Below are 22,245 nucleotides of genomic sequence, written 5' to 3' on the forward strand. Positions count from 1 at the left end.
CCACTAGTAGATAAGCCAACATAGCTGCACAATAAACCGATGCTTTTTGGGACAATTTATGTGGCACAAACAGTCGAGTTTAAAATATTTTGTGGCACTACAAAACTTTAAATCGAAAATTTTAATCGAAAAGATAATATGAATCGATGACTATACAGCGGTATAGTCAATTACCCTATGCGCGGTGGTGCGAACGTTCGTGGCATGGGCTCTATTTTTAAATTGCGCTGCTGCATCTTTGAACCATAATAAAGTTTAGAGTAAATATTATCATTGTTACACCATCAGGCTTCACATCTCAAGGTTGATATCAATACGCAAGTGAAACTGCGGTCTTTCAAACTATGAATTTGTACTGTTCCTGTTTCTAGCTCAGTTAAGCGCATTTCAATTAAATTTTATTCAAACAAAATTTGGAGATAATAAGAATATGTTTGGTTGTAAAAGTTTTTTTACAAGCATACTTTTTGGACAAAAAACATTGAAGAGTTTAACAACAATGTTTTGCGCCGAAATGTAACTGGCAAGAGTTATAAACAAGTAACATGAACGGACACAATACCGATGTGCTTTTGTTTGAAAAGTAAATATTTCAACATGTTTTGAAGACATTACAAATTAATATCGGTGAGAGAAGAACAACATAGTTGCCATGACCCTTTTCTACAAGATCCCCATGCTCCATGGATAACATGGGCACGTTGTGAATGTAGAAGGAGGTGTAGTGAATAAATCTTCTCCGGTGCGGGTAGAATTTCACTCAGCTGCTACAATGACACCTAAGAGTTCCTAGTGAAAAACAATTACTTGGAAGATGCTACTTTAACTAGCATTTTAAGTAAGTATCTTGTAAACTTGTTTGAAGTTAATTATTGCACAAACAACTCGCGTATTTAGCAACCTATTTATATTTTTACTCGACTCACGGATACATTATAGAAAAGAGCCCACATTGTTTAAACATTTTTTTGAAAATCAGTTTTGTAGCTAGCTATTTTACAAGCTTTCTTCCTTCCTACGTTTCAACTTTTCATTGCATTTCGGACAGGGATTCGCGACGTTGAGGTAGGTTTCTGCCACACGTCTTCTTGAATGGTGCGGTAACAAGTTATAACTTTAGTTGAAATAATGCGTTGTCAAGTTATCTAAAATGATAGATCTGCATTAGGGTATGTTCAGGAATGTTGTAGTATATCGTGAACGTAGCAGAGATGGGTGTGGCGTTTTGGGGAGTTTTCTCAAATCAGTGTTCGATATTCCCTATAGGGCTGTTTCGCGAGGTGTCTTTACAGTTCTCGTAAACGCTCTGCTGCCATCTAGGAAAGCTTCTTCCGCCACTTTCATTATTACTTTGAACGCCAGTGATTCTTCATTCGCCAATCAGGAATATTAAAACCCGATACTGCCTTGTCTTTCAGTATGTATATCTTGAGCTAGCTCGCTTCCCTTATTACTCTTTCTCAAACTTGCGATGGATTTTTTTTTTTGGTGCTAGTAAGTCACAGAAGCAAGGAGATGGCTTGGTCGACAACAGAACTAAACAAGTACAACCGGGGAAGTGTGTTGCTGAGTGAAAACAAAGCTCAATTCGTTAAATTTTGTCTTTGCTGACGCCATCTGCTGGACTATTTTCTCCTCGAGCGCCGACTCACCTTTTCTTTGAATGAATACGGGTGTGCATAAAACTCAAGCATACTTCGTTTCACATTTGTCCGGCCGCAAGCAACTCTACGATCTGATGGAGCTGATCTAAACAACCGAATTCGACGTAAATCCTACGCAAATAAAATTGACAAGCCGTAGAAATATGCTTTTTGTTTTTCTAATTGATAGGTGCTTTACTGTTACACATTTTGCACAGTTGAGTTGTTTTTCTTTTCGACAGCGAGCACGAAAAGGTTGACCCCCATATCTCACTCACCTTCCATCACTGCGAGGGATTTAATAAAATTAAAGGTGAACCAATCTTCAACTTAACTCCTATGTTACAGAGAACAAAAGGAGACTTCATTTTCACAGTCACAAAAAAGGCGACCTTTTTTGTCTGCCTGTGAAATTTTGTCAGCTTTTGTGCGCTAAAACATCAGAGGTATAACAACCAAGACTCCCAAACTACAAGCTTAGAAAGCTTCAACGTATTTTTAAAATTTTTTTATCAGATATAGTTTTAGCACTTCACCAGATAGAGATTATTGAACAGCCATTTTTCTTACAGTATAGAAAAATATCGCTAAGACTTTCTGTGAGCTTAAACAAATTTAGCCACACCAGTGAACACACGCATGAGCAGACATATATAAAAAAGATAGCAGACGAACAGAAACCTGATATATGTTCAATGTTGGTAGGAATAATCGTCTTTTAATATCAATAATTTATATAACATACAAGGTGAGAGACACAGCTTTGCGAATTTTGTAAATCCAAAAGCGGTTAAATTAACCCAAACGTATTACTATATTAAGCAAATAATCTGTACAATGTTTCGAAATTTTCTTGCCATAAACTTCCCGCTGCAAAAGTTTTGCCGGCGGGCCAGTGATGGACAGGCCCCGCATGTTTTGCAGCATCCGTTTCATACTACAATCTGTTTCCTGTTACCCTTATATAGAAAGGACATAGAAATATGTTTCATTTACAATAATTACGTTCGATGAATAAACACGCTCATGGTGTTCAGAATTGTAGTTAACACCTTAGGTGCTAATAAATGAATATAATACTTCTGTTATTAAAGATCTCGCAACAGAAGCCTCACAAGTAAACAAAAAAAAAACAACTTGATATATATATTGCCGCGCGCACAGCAGGCCAAGTAGGCAGCGCGCACGTGGCCTAACGGTTATCGCGCTTGCTTTCCACGCTGAAAGCCAGGGTTCCATTCCTGGCCGTGAAGGCGCATTTTTGTTGACTCTGTAAAGTAATGTTCTGGTAAATTCGAGAACCATGTTGGGCTTGTTCGAGGTCAGAATGTTCTACACGCCGAACCTTCTACGCCGATTATTCCAGAAGCCCACACGTGTACATAAGGGGCTCCGCGTGGCGATCTGCAGTCAGTCTCGCCCCAGCGCCCGAACCTGCGGTTACGCCGACTTCGATGCCCGCGACGCTCTGCTATTATCTTTTGTACCCTTTTATTTTTCGCACAAGTTCGCCGCATTAAACGTTTATTTCTTCGTGTTTATTTATTGTTTTTTTGGTTACCACCCGTGACAATATAGACGCTTTACAGCAGCTGTGCATGGGCGCCGCCATAACTGACCTTCAGTTTTTGTTCCCTCTTATTCCGTTCGCTTCACTTCATCATTACCACAGTAGGACAGGTTATTGCAATTTTAGATGCTACTGTGTTCTTGTGCCCAGCATAGGCCCTTGTGAAGACCCGTCAACGCCCGCTTCAGTGGCTCGGCATCTCGGTAAGACAAGAGAAGGGCAGCTATGGCGGCTCAATCTGGTGCGTGTGTAAAGCGTCTATATATGTTCTTTTTTGTAGATATCGCGAGAAACTGCGCTCAAAAAGTCAAAGGGAAGTCGATTCAATTTAAGCTGCACAGGGATGACGCTGAAGAACTGTTTTAGGAGTAGTAGAAAAGCCTGGCTGCTTTCTCTCTCGATGCCTTAAAGGGACACTGACAGGGTATTGATGCTCGCCGAGGTTTTGTGTTGTACGTGACATATGAGAGCTCAACTACCAAGAACAGAATTTGCGGCTCGAAATTCGGTTTCTTTCCGCCCGAAAACCGCCGATCGAGAACTGGCTGGTTTGAGTCGCGCTCACTCACTTTTCCGTGGTCACGGGGCGTTTTCTAAATTTCGACGCGACCACCAAATGCAGTCAGAGTCGTGGGTCATTGAAGCCACACAGTCAAAATTAAAAATAGAAAACAATTATGAAACCCATTTTTTGTGGCTTCCAAAAATCTGCAAATGCGTTTATTGACAAAAAAAGGTAGCACAGACAACCGGAAGCATTCTGTGCGTTCACTGCATAATTCGCAACATGGCATCGTTTCGCGTATCGTGGAACAAGCGGATGGCAGCGGACGACGGGCGTTTGACCTCTACTTCAGCACTGTCGTTCACGGTACCGGCGAATTTTGTCTTCTTTCGAAAGAGAAATTTTGGACCGATCAAAAGAACTGATATTCATTTCGTACGACACGCCCGACCAGCAAGCCGATTTCACGAAGACGTCGCCGAGTCGTCGTCCCTTCTCGTGGCTGAAGACATCGCTCGCTCAAACGTCAAGCATGAAGTGCGTACTTCGAGTTGAATACGCACGCGTACGGTTTCTTTACGAGGAGCGAATGTGGCCTATGCGTGGTGCTGTCCGACTTCAAGCCGGGAGTGCATGTATTGAAGAGAAATCGGCATCAAACTTCCGACATACAGTCGCCCTGCTTCATTACTACATATGAAAGAGTTCCTTCAGTAGCTTAGTGGAAGGACGTCCGCTTCACACGCAGCTAGAGGGCACGGGTTAGATCCTTGGTGTGGGTGTACTTTTTTTTTTTGTCAAGCATTTTGCCATGTTTACATTTCTTTTTTTACAATTATCACTGAAAAAAAAAATTGTTGTGGACGATACGTCGCTGAACTAAGTGGTATGCGATTCCATTTTTGACACCTGCGAACTCAATGTAGACACTTTCCACAAAACGCAAGGAGTATATTAATCGGGTAGCGTCCTCTTTACGAGCTTCGCGTAACTGTTCTACAGGAATTGCAGCCAGCCATTGATCCCGACCCGTTGATCTTTCGGAAACTTGTGCACTCTGCCGCACAATGCCACTCTCAGATGCAGGACATGTGAGGCAGCTCTTCACGCAACATCTTGGGAGTATTCTTTTCGGAGCCCATCACGGGAATTCACCACGGACACTCACTACTAATTGCTAACTCCACGATATACAAAACAACTTATCTTGAAGTACAGAACAGCGAGCGGAACAAACATAACTGCGAAGGAATCGCACGGCGAACGAACGCAATTCGTCTGCTAGATGCGGAGAAAAAAAAAGAAGAAAAAAAGAAACCGCACGGTTGGGTGTAGTTACGTGACTTCCGCCACTCAATCTATCCTCTCTACTTCTCCGTGGGGTGCGGGAGTTGCGGTTTCGGTTTCGAGCAGTTGCGTATGTGGCTTTATTAAAAAAATACGTGACTCTCCAGCAAAATATTAATTGGGAAGCATTCCGACACTATAATAAATTGCGTGTCAAAAAAGGCAAAAAAAAGTTTGGGGGGGGGGGGGGGGGTCAGTTTACTTTTTTTCTTCGCCTTGATTGTTTGTATAGTTACTTGAATAGTGACTCGTTATGTTGATACAATGTTGTTTGTTGGTAGGTCTCTTGAACAGTGTCGCTACGATGTTTATTATTACGTTGAGTTGCTGCACATTAAAAAATGAGCATTATATTGACCGCTTGAACAAAATAAAAATTAAACTTGCATTGATAATTTTGAAATACCCGAGGGAAAGGAGAATCTGCCTTGCGTTCATTAGGTGTGCGTTGTGATTTGCTATGCTTGGTGGCTGAGACCTTTGGGTGGTTTCGGGGATGTGTTACACACACATATAGGACAGAACATTTTTTATCCCCCCCCCCCCCCTAAATACGGGATCTTCCCGAAATACACTTAGTGTAGTTCTAATTGCAAAATAACTACCAGATCGCCAGACGCTCGATCTCCGCCTAAATGGACCACTGGCGCTCCGGACCAGTCGCCATTGTTTCACAACAAAACGCTATCTGATTAAAGTGTTACAAGCGATTTTTCGAAAATTTTGAATTTGGAAAATGGTGGCCGACGGAGTCCACGAGTTCATAAGGCTAAATGGCGGAAACCACCAGGAACGGCTACCATCATCTATTGAAAGCCTGAAAGAACAGCATAATTTTGTAATAAGACTGTTTCTTTTTTTGTTCTTTAAGCGGAGTCCCGCGCTTTAGGTGCTACTCAAACTAGGTGATTTAAGGGCTTTCAAAGACGCTTAGCAAGTAAACTTTAGGTAACTATTTTATTAGCTAGAATGTTAGTTTCCAATCTGACTGTGGCGAAAAGGGAAAGGGGGGGGGGGGGGGGGACGGTCGCTCGTTGGGCCGCCCCGTAGACGGCCCCTGTGGCAAACGCTAAACACGCTCATGTTCTCCAGGCTCATCGGTTGATCAAGGCAAGTTTTAATTCATTCAGGAGTGCACTGCCTCACGATCAGGTTGTAATACGAAGTGTGTATAGGTTCTGATTCTTTCGTGAATGCGCGTAGGCTAATGCGTTCACGTGGGGAGATATGTTTTTTTATTCGGAAGCAATTTGCGCGTCCCGACGGTCGCCCGTGGACTGTGCTTGACTAAGCACTTGTCCCAACGATCGTATGCTAACGAAGCATTTTGGACCAAGAACTTCACCCCCCACAATCGCCTGCGGACCAGGTATGCTGGACTAGGTGCGACGCGCCGCCGAGGTTCAACTGCGAACTAAGTATGCAATGTATGACAAGCCACCGACGTAGCTTGCGGACTATGCATTGTATGCTAATAAGTTTGCATTGCCGCCGGCTGTGCTTGCGGATTATAGTATGCGGAATTAAGCATGGCTCTCGCCGCCGGTCCCCTGCGCACTAAATATACTTTCCTTAGTATGATTCCGCACCGACAGTCGCTTACAAATGAAGTATATTTGCCGAATTAAGTATGACTTGTCAATGATAGTCGCCTACAGACTAAAAATGTTGGACTGATTATGACTCGATGGCGACTGTCCCTTGCAGACTAGTTATAAACCATGAGCCCTTCCACTCATTGAAGGTGGATGACCAGCGAAGCTGTTTAGCACACGACACAGACGTGATACAGAATTTTGAGCCAAGGTACGGATACATTTATTGTCTTGATCAGTGGTCACCGTGACGGAAGGTAAACACACACAGGTCGAGGACTATCGACGCCCCGAGAACCCGGAGGAAAATAGACATGCGTGCTTGGGAGAAGAGCGTGTTGGCTTAAGTCATGGATGAAGAAAGACATGCGCTACGGCATCGCCAGAGCCGTATACGGGAAGAGTTTGGTCAGTCTATGATCTCGCCGCCGTAACGCTCTCCTCCCGAGTGAGCCAATCAGCACGCGGCGCAGAGCGAGAGGCATGAGCGCATGCGCGTGAACTCCCGGCTGCTCCCAGCTGAGTGGGGAGGGCCGCCATTTTCGTTCATTCTCCCGGCGGAATGCGTGGAATCGGCATCCAAATCTCGATTATTTCATTTTGTATCGCTGGCTCTGGCAAGAAAATGACATACTGTTATTCCTCGGTGGGTTAAAAAGCTAACAAATGAAGATTTTTCGGCGTATGGCCAAAAACCTTTATTCAGGCGAAAAAGAAGTCGGCCCGTAGCAGACGACGAGTAGCCCCAGCAGTGCTCTTCTCCGACAGCGTATCGAAAAAATGGCTGTCGTCTCTTCTCTGCTCCCTTCTTTCTTTGTCGCTCCTTCGGCGCTCTCCTCCCTTTCATTTACCTTTCTCCTCACCGGCGCCTTCGTCGCCACACCCACTGGCCAAACTCTCCCATTATACGGATCTGGGCATCGCCAATCCGCGGAAAGTAGACACGCGCACCGGGACGGCCGCCCCAGGGAAGGAAAGGAAACTAGGCACGCAAGCGTTTAGAACGACGACAAAGAGAGGGCGGGGGGAGCTTAGACATGACCTGAGTTTTTGTTGACGCACACAAAAAATGCGCGGAACCCTAGGCATAAAGAGCTTCGCTGTAACATGACTCACCGCCGATGGTCACCTGAGCACTAAGTATTCTGAACTAAGTATCACTCGCCTCGGATAGCGGAGTGCTACCGCAGGCGACCATCGGCGGCAAGTCAAACTGAGTCCAGTTTTCTTCGATCTCTTCCATCTCCTCTTTGCCGAGCAAAACGTCGGACTGTGGACTCCATGGTTCCAGGTTTGATCCCGATTAGCCCATTGGCGGAGCATCCTGCTGATGGCGATTAATCGCTACTAGTTATAATTGTGAGTGAATTATTACGACTATGTATGCCTTCAATATGCTATGGATGACTATGGCTTGCCTGCCCCTGCGTGTTACGCTTTTTTGTCACACTCGAGCGTTACGCTTTTCGCATAAAATCCCGCCCATACATGCATTCTGTGTTAAAACATTAATTTTTCCCTTTGTGTTTCTCTGATCTGGAAAAAAACATTCAACAATTTTCGGCGATGTTCCCAAATAAATCTTTTTTTTTTTTTTTTAGCGTAGCGAAGAAAAGTCGTGTGACACGGAGTTTAAAAGAAAATAGTGCATTGAGGATTTCGATTTGGTCATCAGTTCAGTGACGCGCACAAAAATTGATGCTTCTAATCTTGTTTATTGGTAATCCAATTTAAATTCCGCAAGAAACCCGATGCCTAAGAATTAGGTAAGGGATGAGGTTAGCAATACACCAAGGAATATTAGACTCAACCGATGGCTTGGCTGGAAATATTAGCACCTCTCAATACTACTATGATTCAAAACTGCCCTATAATTTTAACTGATCTTAGATTGACAAAAAAATATTTATGCTAAGATGTTCATATTAATAAAGCCTAATTACGTAGTTTTGGTCAAACCATGCCAATAAAAACAAAGCGTTTTGCAATAAGCCAGACGGAGGTCTCCGACAGAGAAACCGATCGCGAACATTTGATTGTAAATGATGCTGTTACTTCCTTTTGACAATAAGCCCCGGCAGACAGGGACAGAAAGTAAGAGACACAAGAACAGAGATAGTATTACAGTTGAACCGATTTAACAAAACCGGATTTTACGAATTTTCCGATTTAACAAACAAATACCGATTCTTCGGCAGCCTATGCCCAAGCTATCCCTTCGTCGATTTTACGAAGTTCCCGATTTCACGAAATTATTAGCGGGTCCTGGTGACTTCCTTAGATCGAGGTTCAACTGTGTTGCTATTTATTGCCACTAAAAATAAAGAAAAGTGTACGGCTATATGAATGTGTATTTTATTAACATCAAAATTACCAGTGGAGAAAAATAAGCGAAAGTTGGGAAATTCGAGAAAAGAAGGTTGGATTTTGAGAGCTTAATTAAAATTCTACATTTAAACGTCCGGCAATGATTAAGTACAACTGAATTTGCCGGTTAAATGGATCATTAGATTGACCAATGATTTCAAATTCTGCATACTCATCAGCAAATAAGTCAGCGTTATGTTTCATGTTTCATTCATGTTTTATGCGTAATATGTTTCTGCTATTCTATCTGGGAGCTTGGGACTAGCCAAACTGTTTCACAGCTTTTTTTACCGTTGATTCCACCAAATATTGTATTGTTTTCAATGCGTTAGTAATACAACGCCCGTTTTGACGAAATCCCGGCGACGACTTTCGTTTCTCAGTTGTCGCGTGGGACGCTCCCATTGGTCCGAAGCGCTGAAGTCAGCACGCGTCAACCTCTCTTTCTCTTCCGTGCCCAGACAAACTGACAGACACCGCCAGATTTTCGTCAAAACGAGCCCTTTGGTTTTCAGCAAAGTCACACGCACAGCTGGCGCGAAGTCAGAGAACGAGGAGACACCGAGCAACACCTTCTAGATAACAAAGCCTTAGGGCTGAATGATATGGCTTAATTAGAAAACATCAACGCCGGACGCAGATTGGAAACGAGTGCTGAGTCATCGCTCGCTTTCGGGTCAAATCTGAGCCGAACATTGACGCAATTGGCGTGTCCAATCTGTGCTCGGTGTTTGTCTTCTCATATAACGCCGTCTCATTCAGCACTACGTCTTTGTTATCTAGGAGGTGTTGCGCCGCAGCGCGGTGGAATGCGGGCGTGTTCAGTTGCCACTCATATGTCAACGGTCTTTCTTCGCTCTGGGTTTCTGAAGTAGCGGTGCGTGGGCTGTGAGGTGGTTGTGTGGTTATGTAGTTACCACGATTGATGCTGTTCACTCCACGAGTGATATGGATGCGGTTCCATCCACACGTGGTAGGGATCTGGTTCATTCCACGAGTGATGTGATGACCGTATTCAAGAGCGTCGACAAACTCTGAGAGGCAGAGTACAATAAAGGGTGAAATACGTGGACTTCTCCGAGTAATGACCGCCGTCTGGGGAATTGTCTGCGAACTACAAATGAAAAGCAGCCCAACATCACTCCGCCCTTCAATACGCATTGGCATCGTGCCGTTTTATCGGCTTTCAGTGCTTTTTATACCCCATACTACCGATACTAAAAAAACACGAAGCGTCAAAGTAGACTAATTACGCGCGAAGATAGATCCTGACAATGTTGCTGTCGCCATTTTCGCAGGGCACCGTCTCGGTGTCCCGCGACAGTGGCGACAGCGGGATGCGCAGAAGCTTACTGAAAAAAGGTTAATTACAGGAAGATAAATTGGTGGATTCTTGTGGAGTCTGTTAGCATAATCCTTGGGAAGCGCCACGCACGTCCCTCTTTAGGAAACGCTAACACTGATCCCATAACGAGGCCAACACGAGGCAGCAAAAAATAGGGGAAGCAAAAAAGAGAGCCAAAAGAAAAAAATTAAAGGGCCAGCGTTAGCTCTTGCCAAAGGGCTGTGTGTGTGGTGTTTCAAGGCTCATGCTACTGCATTCTCTAATAATCCACCAATGAATCTCTGTAATTGTAATAAACGATATTAATATATTATATGTCAAGAAAAATGCTCTTTGATTTCGTATTTCCAAGAAAAATATGGTGACCAAGACTTTGTTAGATTTAACTTGTTTAGGGATTTAAAAAAAAAAATGATCGTGCTCACTTGCCCTTTTGTGCCTAAGCAGGTGCACATGATTCTTACATTAGTAAAAAAATATTATATGAAACATGTTACTTTGCCAGTAAATGTTCTTACTTCACAATATAATTCCTCGGCTATTGAACACCCTTAGAATACGCGTGCTGACCCTATATTTTGTTGTTTAGTGAATTATCATACTCAACAGAATGCCATAAATGCAGCACTTCAGTAGACTGAACTTGCATTGCATTCTCTCTGCTACCGTTTTATTTTAAAATCTTTAATATAATTGCACTCTTCATTTGAGCGCTTTTCTAATCAGATAGTTGCTCGTGTGCGTATCAATTTTTGAAGGTGTAGGGTTCTTGTCCCATTCTTATAATGCTATCGCATGAGCATACTATTTACTTCGCCAGCATCAGCGGAACAAATCGGAGTTTCTAGGGTGCTACTTTTATCAATAAGGTTCCCTTATAGTGGCGAAATGTCTTTCTTCCAAGCAAAAAAAAAATGAAGAAAAAATTAATATAAACACGCCGACTTACCTAGGCATTTTAATTCGACTGTCAAAATATACACTACCATGTGAAAAACTGCCTCCTTTAAGTGTACTCATGAAACGCTAGGTTTTTATGCGGAAAATGATGTGAAAAGCGTGCTAGCGATGGTCAGAATATCTCAAAAGACAAAAATAAGTGAACGTGTTAACCCCTTGCTTGTTTTTGTGTCTGCATACCCTGTGTTTTACAAAATACGCTAAAAATGTTTTGGGGGTATTTTTACTATATAAAAATTGTAGAACAGTTAAAGACGCATAGTGTGCGCATTGTGCTTAGGTTCCTGGATCTTTTTGAAGGCGGCGAAGCGTTCGCCGCTTTCAGAAACCAGATGTCTAACATATCGCACACCTTGACTACAGGAGACGGCAACAGCTGCAACGGCGTAAGAATCAGTCAAGCTCCCTCTTTCTTGTCGGCTAGCCAATTGGAACGAGTCTGGCCCCCCCCAAAAAAATTAAAATGACAATCTTTTTTTTATTTTAGAACCTTTCTTATTTGTGATTGGTTTGAGCATCTCAGCAAATGTTTTCATTAAAGTATAAATACTCAAACCCACTGTCGTACCAACACATATTGAAATATTGTTTCAGGCTGAATCTCAGAATGTACGTACAGTCGCTCATTGCTATTTTTTGTCTTTTAATGAGTAGCTACTTTCAAGAAACATCTGCCACGACTCCACTGCCAGAGGAAGATCCGGCAAACTTCGGAGATCAAGATGTAACAAAGGTTTGTTATTCGCTATTAAATCTTGAGATAAATATATTTTAGGTCGCTTTATCACCAATTGTAGTAATATTTTGTGTTTAGAAGCCTCTCTCCTTTTTATTCTCTGAATATTTGTATCGCTACCGCTTGAAAAAAAAACTTTGCTACACCCGTACACATAGTGTCTTTAAGAAGACGGGATGCTGAAAACTAATTCAGGTTTATATTCGAGTAGATATTAACAGAACAATGAAATCCGAAAATGATAATAATTATTAAACAATATGCGCCGTGAAACCGGGACAAAAAGGAAGGGACACGACATGAAAACCTATTTTGAACTGAATGTTATTTAAGAAAATACTATTTATATACACTATCAGGTAAAGCCAAAGGTGATGTGTGCAAAAGAAATACGCTAACCACTACGTAGGTTATGCCACTTCAGACGTCTATGAAATCCTGGCGAACTGAGGGAAATAATGCGTGGCTCAAACGGGAAGATACGCTAACGATAGGGCACGCGAGCACGAACAGTCTGTAAACGAAATGCCATAGGGCAACTTGGCTGTTCATTGTATGCTACCCATGCACCCAGATTCTGGAAAAAGAAACGAAACTTTTCGGGACGTTAAGAAGCAAATTATTGCTAGAAGTGTATGCATCATACATTATTAGACTTTCGACTGCGGGGGCACCGAATGTATATTCGTGCCGTCAGGTCAGCTCTCCGATAAGTTCTTTTAATTTCTGCGCGAGCTACTTGAGGGTTCTATAAAAAGTCGAATATTTTTATTTAAATGAAACAACTTGTTGCAAAATAGCGCTTCCTGTTGTGTCTATATTTTTGTCCCTGTTTTACGGCGCATACTTATTTATTTATTTATTTACCCCCAGGGCCAGAGGCGTTACATAGGGAAGTGGGTATTAAAAAGGTACAACACAAAGTACAGCGTACAGCAGAAGATATAATACAGTAGCTATGGCTCTTTACAAAAAAAGATTGGAAACGGCAGTTTTAAAACACTCTATATCGGGGATTTCGGCAATGGCTCCGGGTAGGTGATTCCACATTGTTGAGGCACTAGGAATAAAAGACTCGTAAAAATGTTTAGTACGACAAGACGGAATGGCAATTTTATGAAGGTGATCAATGCGTGCTGAAACGTAATGAGGTGTTGTTAGTAGTCTTTATTTTATAATCGTATTATTATGATATATATTATGAAACAAGCACAGACGGATCATTTTTCTACGTTGTGAAAGAAGAGGTAATAATAGGCTAGACTTCATTGCGGTCACACTGGATGTACGATGATAATTTGAAAGGATGAAACGAGATGCGCGGTTCTGAATCGTTGCTAATTCGGAGATAAGTCATTCTTGACTAGGATCCCAAACTGAAGCTGCATATTCCAGTTTAATACTAACTAATGTTTTATATAAAAGTAATTTTAATGAGCTGGGAGCAAGACAAAAATTTCTTCGGAAATATCCAAGCATGCGGTTCGCGTTCTTTACAATATATTCAACGTGACACGACCAGGACAGATTAGCAGATATATGCACACCCAGATATTTATACGATGATACGGTTTCGAAAGAGAGATTATTTAGACGATAAGAAGCACACGGAGTATCAAGACGAGAAACACGCATAGATTTACACTTATTAATGTTTAATTTCATGCTCCACAAATCACATCACTCAGAAACACTGTTAATATCTGACTGCAGAAGTGAGACGTCAGAATCACTGTTAATTTCGCGATAAATGACGCAGTCACCGGCAAGGAGGCTGACGGATGAACATATATTAGTGAGCAGGTCATTAATATAAATGAGAAAAAATAAGGACCCCAGTACCGAGCCTTGGGGTACACCTGAGCCAGCTGGAGATAAATCAGAATTGATATTGTTAGCCGTCACCAATTGGGACTGGTTAGTGAGGAAGGAGCGCCACCATGCAAGAACGTTGGTGTCTAAGTTTAGTTTAGTCAGCTTGAGAAAGAGAAGTTCGTGAGATACTTTATCGAATGCCTTTGAAAAATCGAGGAATATGCCGTCCGTCAGAGATCCACGATCAAGAATGAAATGTAGATCATGTGTGAAACACAAAAGCTGAGTCTCACATGAAAATGACATACGAAACTCATGCTGGGATAAAATGAAAAAAAGAATTGGACTCTAAGTAGTTTGCAAGATGGGAGTAAATTATATGTTCCATGATTTTACAGGAAATGCTGGTAAGTGACACGTGTCGAAAGTTATATATATATAGGTTTATTACTAAAAAACTATATATATAGCTTTCTTATATTATAATTAATATTTTAAAACTATATATATAATTTTATTCATTTATTGTGGTTTATTTCAGTGCCACAAAAACTATACCCATTTTAGTGGTTTATTACGTCATCATAAGAATTAACACGTCAAGAACGAATGTTCAGATGCCAAAAGGAGAGGAAGACGTCAATGTATTTTCTAAATGGCTTTTCGCATCCAAAAATATAAACATCAAATTTATCGAAGTTGCATTCGAATTTGTTAAACACCAGTTGTGGACGCGTAACGGGATCAGTGTCGTGTAAAACGGAAGGATAATTCAATGATCGTACAAGACATAACCTTAAACACCGCAAAGAATTAAGGGCTTATTTTAAACAATTTTTTATTCCCACGAAAAGAAAAAAAACAGCTGTTTAATATTTATGTTGTTAGACGCAATGGACCCTTTTTACATAAAAACAACACCAAGTGACTAAAGCTCAAACTACGGTTAGAGGACAGGATGACAGCTGCGATACCTTTCCTGCCTTCTCTGCTTCTGATCCGAGTTGCGGATGAAGACGGAGAGGTAGTGCAACCATTCTTCCGGACGCCAACCCAAGTTAGACCTTTCGCCGCTGCGGGAGGAAGGCCTGCGCATGTACACAACACGTCTTGAAAACGGTTAATTTAGAAGGAGGTAGCCCGCTCTAGGCCCCGCCCAGGAACGTTCGTTGTAAAATTGTTTCTCAATGCCATAGTTGTCTTTTATTCGACCTTTTTTTTATTTTCGATAAACAAAGTATATAGATAGGGTAATTATTGCTTTCAGAAGCATCAAAAATTGTCTGTTTCGTTTTGTTGTTAAACGATAACAATCATGGCTGCCAGCGTTTGAGGTGAGCGTTTGATACCCTGCGTAACTCGTTGAACTCGCCGCCTGTATTTAGGAGTGCAAGTTGTTTCGCGTTCACCGAGGTGTTTAGCAGCAGATTGCCTCAACCGACGTAGTTTGCAGCAAACAACTGTCGCAAGCACAGGCCTTCGGAAGCGGTGTGCAGGTGTTTGTTTTCATAGCGGGGCAGGCGTAAGCCTACACTCTAAAATAAATGTAGTAGTACTTCCTCCCTAAAAGGAAGAACTCGCGTGTCCCATATATTGCTCTATCAAAGGAGAGAAATCGCCACATATTTTTGGTCGTGGAGAAAACGCTTCTCCACTAAGAAGGGAGGAAAATTGCCACCTTTCTTCGCCCAATGGAGGAAACTTTCTCCCATCGTGTAATTATTATACCTTCCACCAGAAGGCGCTCGAAAAAAAAATATGTGTACAAATATGTGTACACATATTTGTACACAAATATGTGTACAAAAATGTACACATATTTGTGTACATACACCTGACAGGGATACAGACAAAGTGGAGAAAGCGACTGTACCAGCTGGAAAAGAAATATGGCTTCTTTACTGTGCCCGTGGCTGCCACTACAGAGCAAAAGTGGGAACTGGAGGTGCGGAAGAGAGTGCGCGAGGAAGAGGCTGTGCAGTGGTCGGAGGCGGCCCGCTCAAAGTCAACCCTGCAAGTGTACAACCGCTGGAAAAATGAAATATCGACAGAGACAACCCTGTATGATAATAGCCTGGGCAGCCGCCTTCTTTTTGAAGCACGTGCGGGAGGGCTAAGAACGCTAGTGTACAGGCAGCGTTTTGACCAACAGGTACAATCAACATCATGCCGGGCATGTGGCGAAACCGAGGAAACTATCAAGCATATTGTGCTCTCCTGCCCAAGTCTCGTACCAAGACACCCGGTAGATTGGGGCCAGGCGCCAGACAACGGGCTGCATCTAGACGAGGCACAATCACACGAACAATTTCTGGCGCCCTCGGCTTCTGAGTTGGGGACACAGGCAGGGATGCTGTGTGCTGGCCCAGTGCGGACTTAATTCGCGCTGCAGTGGCACTGCAGCCCAGCTGGAAGTGCAGCGACGCAGTCGAGAGGACTAAAAGGAGGCTGGAGGACTGGTGGCGAAGAATGCAACAGTAGTGCAATTTTTTTTTCTCTCCATTTTTATTCGGCTAGGTCTGATTTCTATTCAAACCGCCCGCTTCAAAGGGAACAGCCATAAAATCATCATCATCATCACCATCAAGGGGGGTGTTAGAGACGTGCTAATTTGTTTTTCGAGTTTTTTTAGAGTTTAGCGCCCCACGTCAACTATGTTCTGGATCTGGCTTGATTTGTTCGTTTGCGGGTTTCGATGCTTAATAAATGCGTCACTTCCCATAAAACCGACTACGCTACTCTGAGAATCGTGAAGCTGACGTGTTTGCGACTGTCACGTTCCTGAAGTGACGGTTAAAGCGGAAGATGAAGACAGGGAAAAGCTCGCGGGGGGAGGGGGAACATGACAATTGGCGAGCCTGCCAGGATTCGTGGCCCATTTCCGACGTCTTGTTCTTCTGAGAGGTACAGGAGCGTCGGAAGGCGAAAGGCATCCAGGGTCATGGAGGTAGAGAGATTAACGGCTGTCGGAAAGGAACTGGGCTGTGCCGGGCCAGAGTTGAGAAAATGAGTGGACGACGAAAGAACGCGATTAAGAGAGGAGAGAGCCCACGAGCGCGAGTTGGCAAGAGAAAACCGCGAGGGGGAACTAGCTAAGCAAGCTACTTTAGAGAAAGAAAGGGAGATATTGCAGTTGAGAATAGCTGCGCGAGGGGGTCACCAGGAAGAGGCTGATGAAGGACTCGGAGACGCGCCAGTTCAAGCTTTCCGAGGGAGCTCTCACAAGTCGATCCCGCAGTTAAACCAGCGGAGGGACGACCTCGATGCATACCTGCAGCGTTTCGAGCGCACGGCGACAGGTTTTTGGTGGCCGCAGGACAAATGGGCGACGAAATTAGGCCTGTGTCTGACAGGAGAAGCGCTCACTGTGGTTGGTCGCATGACCCCCACGGACGCGTTGGACTATCCTAAAGTAAAACTGGCTGTGCTTTAGAGATCTAGGAAAACAAAGGAGGGATACCGTGAGAGATCTCGGGATGCTAAACCCGAGGAGGGTGAAACTAGGAGGCAGTTCGCCGCTGGGCTGGCAGGTTACTTTGATCGGTGGGTTGAGGTGTCAGAAACCGAAAAGACCTTCGAAGCGCTTCGAGACACGGTTCTGGTGGAATAGATTCTTGGGACCTGCTCAAGCAAGCGAGCTGTATTCCTTAAAGAGAGGGACTGCCGAACTTTGGATGAAGTCGCAGCAAAAGCTGACTGAGCTCTTTTTAGAGGCGCAAGTGCAATCGAGTACAGGTGGCAAACAGAAAGAAGGGACTGGAAAGAAACTGAGTGCAAGAGATCCAGCTAATAATGATGAAGGCGAGGCCACGAGAAGTAGCCGCTCCTTTTCGTGGGAAAGCGGGACATAAGTCAGAAAGTTGTCGGAGTAAGGCTCAAGCGAGTAAATCACCAACGTGCTGAAACTGTGGACGAACGGGTCACAGGGCTAATCACTGCAAGGTAGGAACGCACGGCGAACACCAGACCTCTTGCCTGTGGACAAAGCCACCAGGAGATTGGGACGAGCAACATGACTCCTTCGTCACTGTGAGGAGTGGAGATAAGGTACCGGCGGTGAACGCTGCCTTTGGGAATCCTCCAAGGTTCTTAGCAGATAACATGCCTGTGGTTGAGGGACGACTCGGGAACCGACGAATAAAGGTACTCAGGGACACCGGCTGTAACACTGTGTTGATCAGGAAGGACTTGGTTTCTCTCGACAAATTCAACGAAAAGTCGAGTGCCATCTTTTTATTGGACCGCACGGTCAAGTATCTACCTGAAGTGAAAATTTCGGTCCAGACGCCGTTCTACACAGGCACGGTTCTAGCAAACTGTATCGAAAACCCATTGTATGATCTGGTGCTTGGGAACATTCCACAAGTCCGAAATGCGGACGATCCAGACCCAGATTGGGAAAAGACAAATGAAGTGGCACCTGAGAGCCCAGACGACCGGGTCGAGCCGTGTCGACGGTCCGAAAGCTGCTCAGATGTTCACGGAGAGTCCGGCTCAGTCAAGAACATTCAGGAGTCATGTCAAGTGAATCTAGCAGAAGTTGCTGCCGTTCGCGGTACGAGCGTCACACGAAATGGAGAAAAGAAAAACAAAGAGACACGCCTGAAAGTACCGCAGGTATCAATGATCGATACACTTCCAAAAGCACTCGCTAGAGAGCAGAGAGAAGATGACACACTCAATAGGTGTTTTGATGTGGTTGGGCAAATCACGGGAAAGCCTAAATCTAGGAAAAAGTTTCAGTTCGTCGTGAAAAACGACCTGTTACAGAGATCTGTTGAGTACTCGTCGGGAGAAAGACAACTCATCTGGTACTCCCGAAGAACTTCAGACCGGCAGTGATAACGCTCGCGCATGCTGGCATAATGTCCGGGCACCAAGGGATGAAGAATACGCTAAGCCTGGTGAAAGAAGAGTTTTTCTGGCCTGGGATGCAAAGCGATATCAAAAGGTACGTCCGATCATGGGACGCCTGTCAGCGCACGGTGCCAAAAGGAAAAACCTTAAAAGGGCGCCTTTGTGGAACATACGCATGGTTGAGACGCCATTCCAGAAAGTGGCTATCGACATTATTGGACCTATCGCACCAATGTCAAGTGCGAGAAACAAGTACATCTTGACCATGGTAGACATGGCAACGAGATACCCGGACGCGGTAGCGTTGCAAAGCACCGGATCTCATCAAGTGGCCGCAGCGTTGGTAGAAATGTCTACACGCTATGGGGTACCGACAGAGATACTCAGTGACCGCGGAGCTAACTTTACGTCTGACCTCATGAAAGAAGTAAGTCGCTTGTTATCGATGAAGCACCTGCTTACCACACCCTACCACCCCATGTGCAACGGGTTAGTGGAAAGGTTTAACGGCACTATCAAGCAAATGTTAAGGAGGATGTGCCAAGAGCGACCAAAAGATTGGGACAGGTACCTCCCAGCACTGCTGTTTCCACACAAAGAGGTGCCGCAGTCGAGTCTTAGGTTTTCACCATTCGAACTACTCTACGGCAGAAGAGTGCGAGCTCCCTTGGCGATTTTAAAAGAAGTATCGTCAAGCGAAACGCTGAAGAAGGAGGTAAAGGCGTCGTAGAGCTATATGCTTGGGCTAAGGGAAAAAACTGGAGAGAACGTGCGAGCTGGCGCACAAATGCTTGGACGACGCCAAAGCTAATTTAAAGGTTACTACGACAGAAGGAGCTCCAACCGCAAGATGAAACCAGGCGACTTGGCTTTGATCCTTCTGCCAACAAATGCCAACAAGATGATTACGCAATGAAATGGGCCCTTCGTAGTGACGGCAAGAAAGAACGAAGTCGATTACGAGTTGGACGTGGGAGGGAAGACCTAGGTCTTTCACGTGAACATTCTAAAAAAATACGAGGAGAGGGAGACGACTCGACAAGAGCAGACTGCCTGTCATGTCGCGGCTGAGATCAAAGATGAATGTCTAGTAAAGGGGAGCTTCGAATACGCCGGAGAGATTCCCACACCGAGCTGGACGAGGCAACATGGATGGAAGGACGGTAATGTAAACAAGAATTTGCGAGCGCAAAAAGTGCCGAAGTGCGTTCGCTCATCGAAGACTTCAGTGAGATCTTCTCCAATGTGCCGGGAAGAACAAATCTCTTGACATGCGACCTGGAAGTCACCTCGACGCACCCAGTGTACGTAAAACAATACGCGCTGCCACTTTCGGTTCAAGAGGTGGTCGAGCCAGAGATATCAGAGATGCTGGCGCTAGGAGTAATCGAGAGATTCTCCTCATAATACAACGCACCGGTGGTGATCGTGAAGAAGAAAGACGGATCGAATACATTTTGCATCGACTACAGGAGATTGAACGATGTCAATAAACCCGATGCAGAGTTTCGACGTCAAGTTTGCCAAAACGGGGCAGAAGCGCTTTTTCTCAAAGCTGGATGTAGCCAAAGGTTATTGGCAAATTCCTATGAAGGAGAGCGCCAAAGAAAAGACAGCGTTCTCATCAACGCGCGGGCTCTCCCAGTTCAACTTTATGCCCTTTGAGATAAAAACTGCTTCAGCTGCATTCACCAAGCTGATGGGAAAGTTGTTGGACGGAATCCCAGATGCGCGTCACTACATAGATGACGTCCTAATCGCTACGAGTTCGTGGAGGGAACATATGGAGACGCTTAGCCGTATCTTTCAACGCCTGCGATAGGCCAACATCACGATCAAGCCGATGAAGTGTGCAATAGGATTCTTGGAAATCAGCTTCGTAAGACACGACATCGGAATGGGCAAGATATCGCCGGACCCGAAAATAATAGAAAGATTCCTAGATGTTCCGAGGCCTCGAACAAAAAGACAAGTCAGATCGTTCCTCGGTCTTACGGGGTTCTATCGAGAATTTGTAGAGAGCTACGCTCGTCTGGCTGCACCACTAGTGGAGCTAACTAAAAAGGGATCGCGGAATGAGGTTAAGTGGGGGCCAAAACAGGAAGAGGCTTTCGAGCAGTTGAAGTGTAGATTGGGGCAGTCGCCCATCTTATTAGCACAGAACCCAGAAAAAGAGTTCGTACTAAGAACTGACGCCTCTGATGAAAACGTGGGTGCAGTCTTGCTTCAAGAGAAAGATGGCACGCCACATCCAGTAGTGTATGCAAGCAGAAAACTTAGTAATGCAGAAGGTAAGTTCGCAACGGTGGAAAAAGAATGTTTGGCTCTGGTATGGGCCGTTACCAGGTTCAAGTTGTTTTTGTATGGTAGGACGTTCTGAGTCCAGACCCACCATCAGCCATTGTAATTTTTGTCAACAAAGCCAAGCACACCAACAGTCGAGTGATGAGATGGAGTATGACGCTACAAGATCAAAGTTTTCATGTATAATATATTAAGGGTAGAGACAACGTGGGGGATGACTTTATGAGTCGCGTGTGAGGAGTCGTGATTAGCCTATATAATTTACCAGGGAGCTTTGAGTCCATTTGGAACAAAGTTAAAGAAAAGTTACAGAAAGGTTTCCAGAAGCAGACGTCTGCCCGAAACTTTCCAACGATAAACTACTGAGCCTGAACGAGTGTTATGAACAGTGTAAGACTGGTGCGAATATCAAGGTTTCGTTTTGTTTTTATGTGTACGTTGATGTTTTTATGCGTGTGTGTGTGGTGAGCGTTGCGAGGAAGACAAGCGACGTCAACGACGTGAGGCACATCTCATCAGAACTTTGAGGTCTCTCCGCCTCAGGAAGTGAGGCTCTTGAAGGAGGGGGGAGTGTCACGTTTCTGAAGTGACGGTTAAAGCGGAAGATGAAGAAGGGGAAAAGCTCGAGCACAAAGGAAACGGATAAGCTCGCGGGGGAGGAGGAACATAACAGCAACCATGGTTTCGTTACTGAGAGGCCCCTTATACAGCTAAGCATTTGCGAGGTATTTCGCTGCAAGCAATTGAGTGTTGTTCTCGCGTCAGCTTTGTCATGGTATGTTTCCGTCTTTTCGCTTCGGAGGGTACTTAACTCTATAAATTGAGCAGCTCACCTGGCTTCATAAACCGATTATTTTTAAGTCGCGTTTTAATTGTTCGTCATGACGCTCACCCACCTTCCTCGCGGACGCTATGCAAGAAAACGCCAAGAACAAAAAAGCTGAAAGGACTGTAATTTTCTTTTTTTTTTAGTTCGTTTGGGCGTTTTTTACCGCAGATTGACATACGCTGACAGACGCTTGTATTAAATGTCGATTTCGCATGATGAAAGATTAGAAGGCCGTTCCATGGTCGCGTCTGGCGCAGGAGTGTGGGGATCGTAGCAGATGGTATTACACGGGGGTGAAATAGCAGACGGACGCAAGCGACGGCGGATTCGGACGCAGCGCTTTTATGGTCACGTCCTACTACGGTGCCTGGA

General features: G+C 44.2%; 1 protein-coding gene across 1 annotated transcript in view; it reads left to right on the forward strand.

Annotated features, from left to right (window-relative positions):
• The first annotated feature begins 11,939 nt into the window (after positions 1–11,939).
• LOC115313825 overlaps positions 11,940–22,245 on the forward strand; it is an 83,042-nt gene continuing 72,736 nt past the window's right edge. The window contains exon 1 of the mRNA XM_040205359.1: positions 11,940–12,065. Within this exon, the coding sequence (XP_040061293.1) occupies positions 11,940–12,065 (126 nt within the window). The remainder of the gene's footprint in view (positions 12,066–22,245) is intronic.

This window comes from Ixodes scapularis, unplaced genomic scaffold (assembly GCF_016920785.2).
Source record: "Ixodes scapularis isolate PalLabHiFi unplaced genomic scaffold, ASM1692078v2 PGA_scaffold4__175_contigs__length_147842914, whole genome shotgun sequence".
In the NCBI taxonomy this organism is placed as follows: Eukaryota; Metazoa; Arthropoda; class Arachnida; order Ixodida; family Ixodidae; genus Ixodes; species Ixodes scapularis.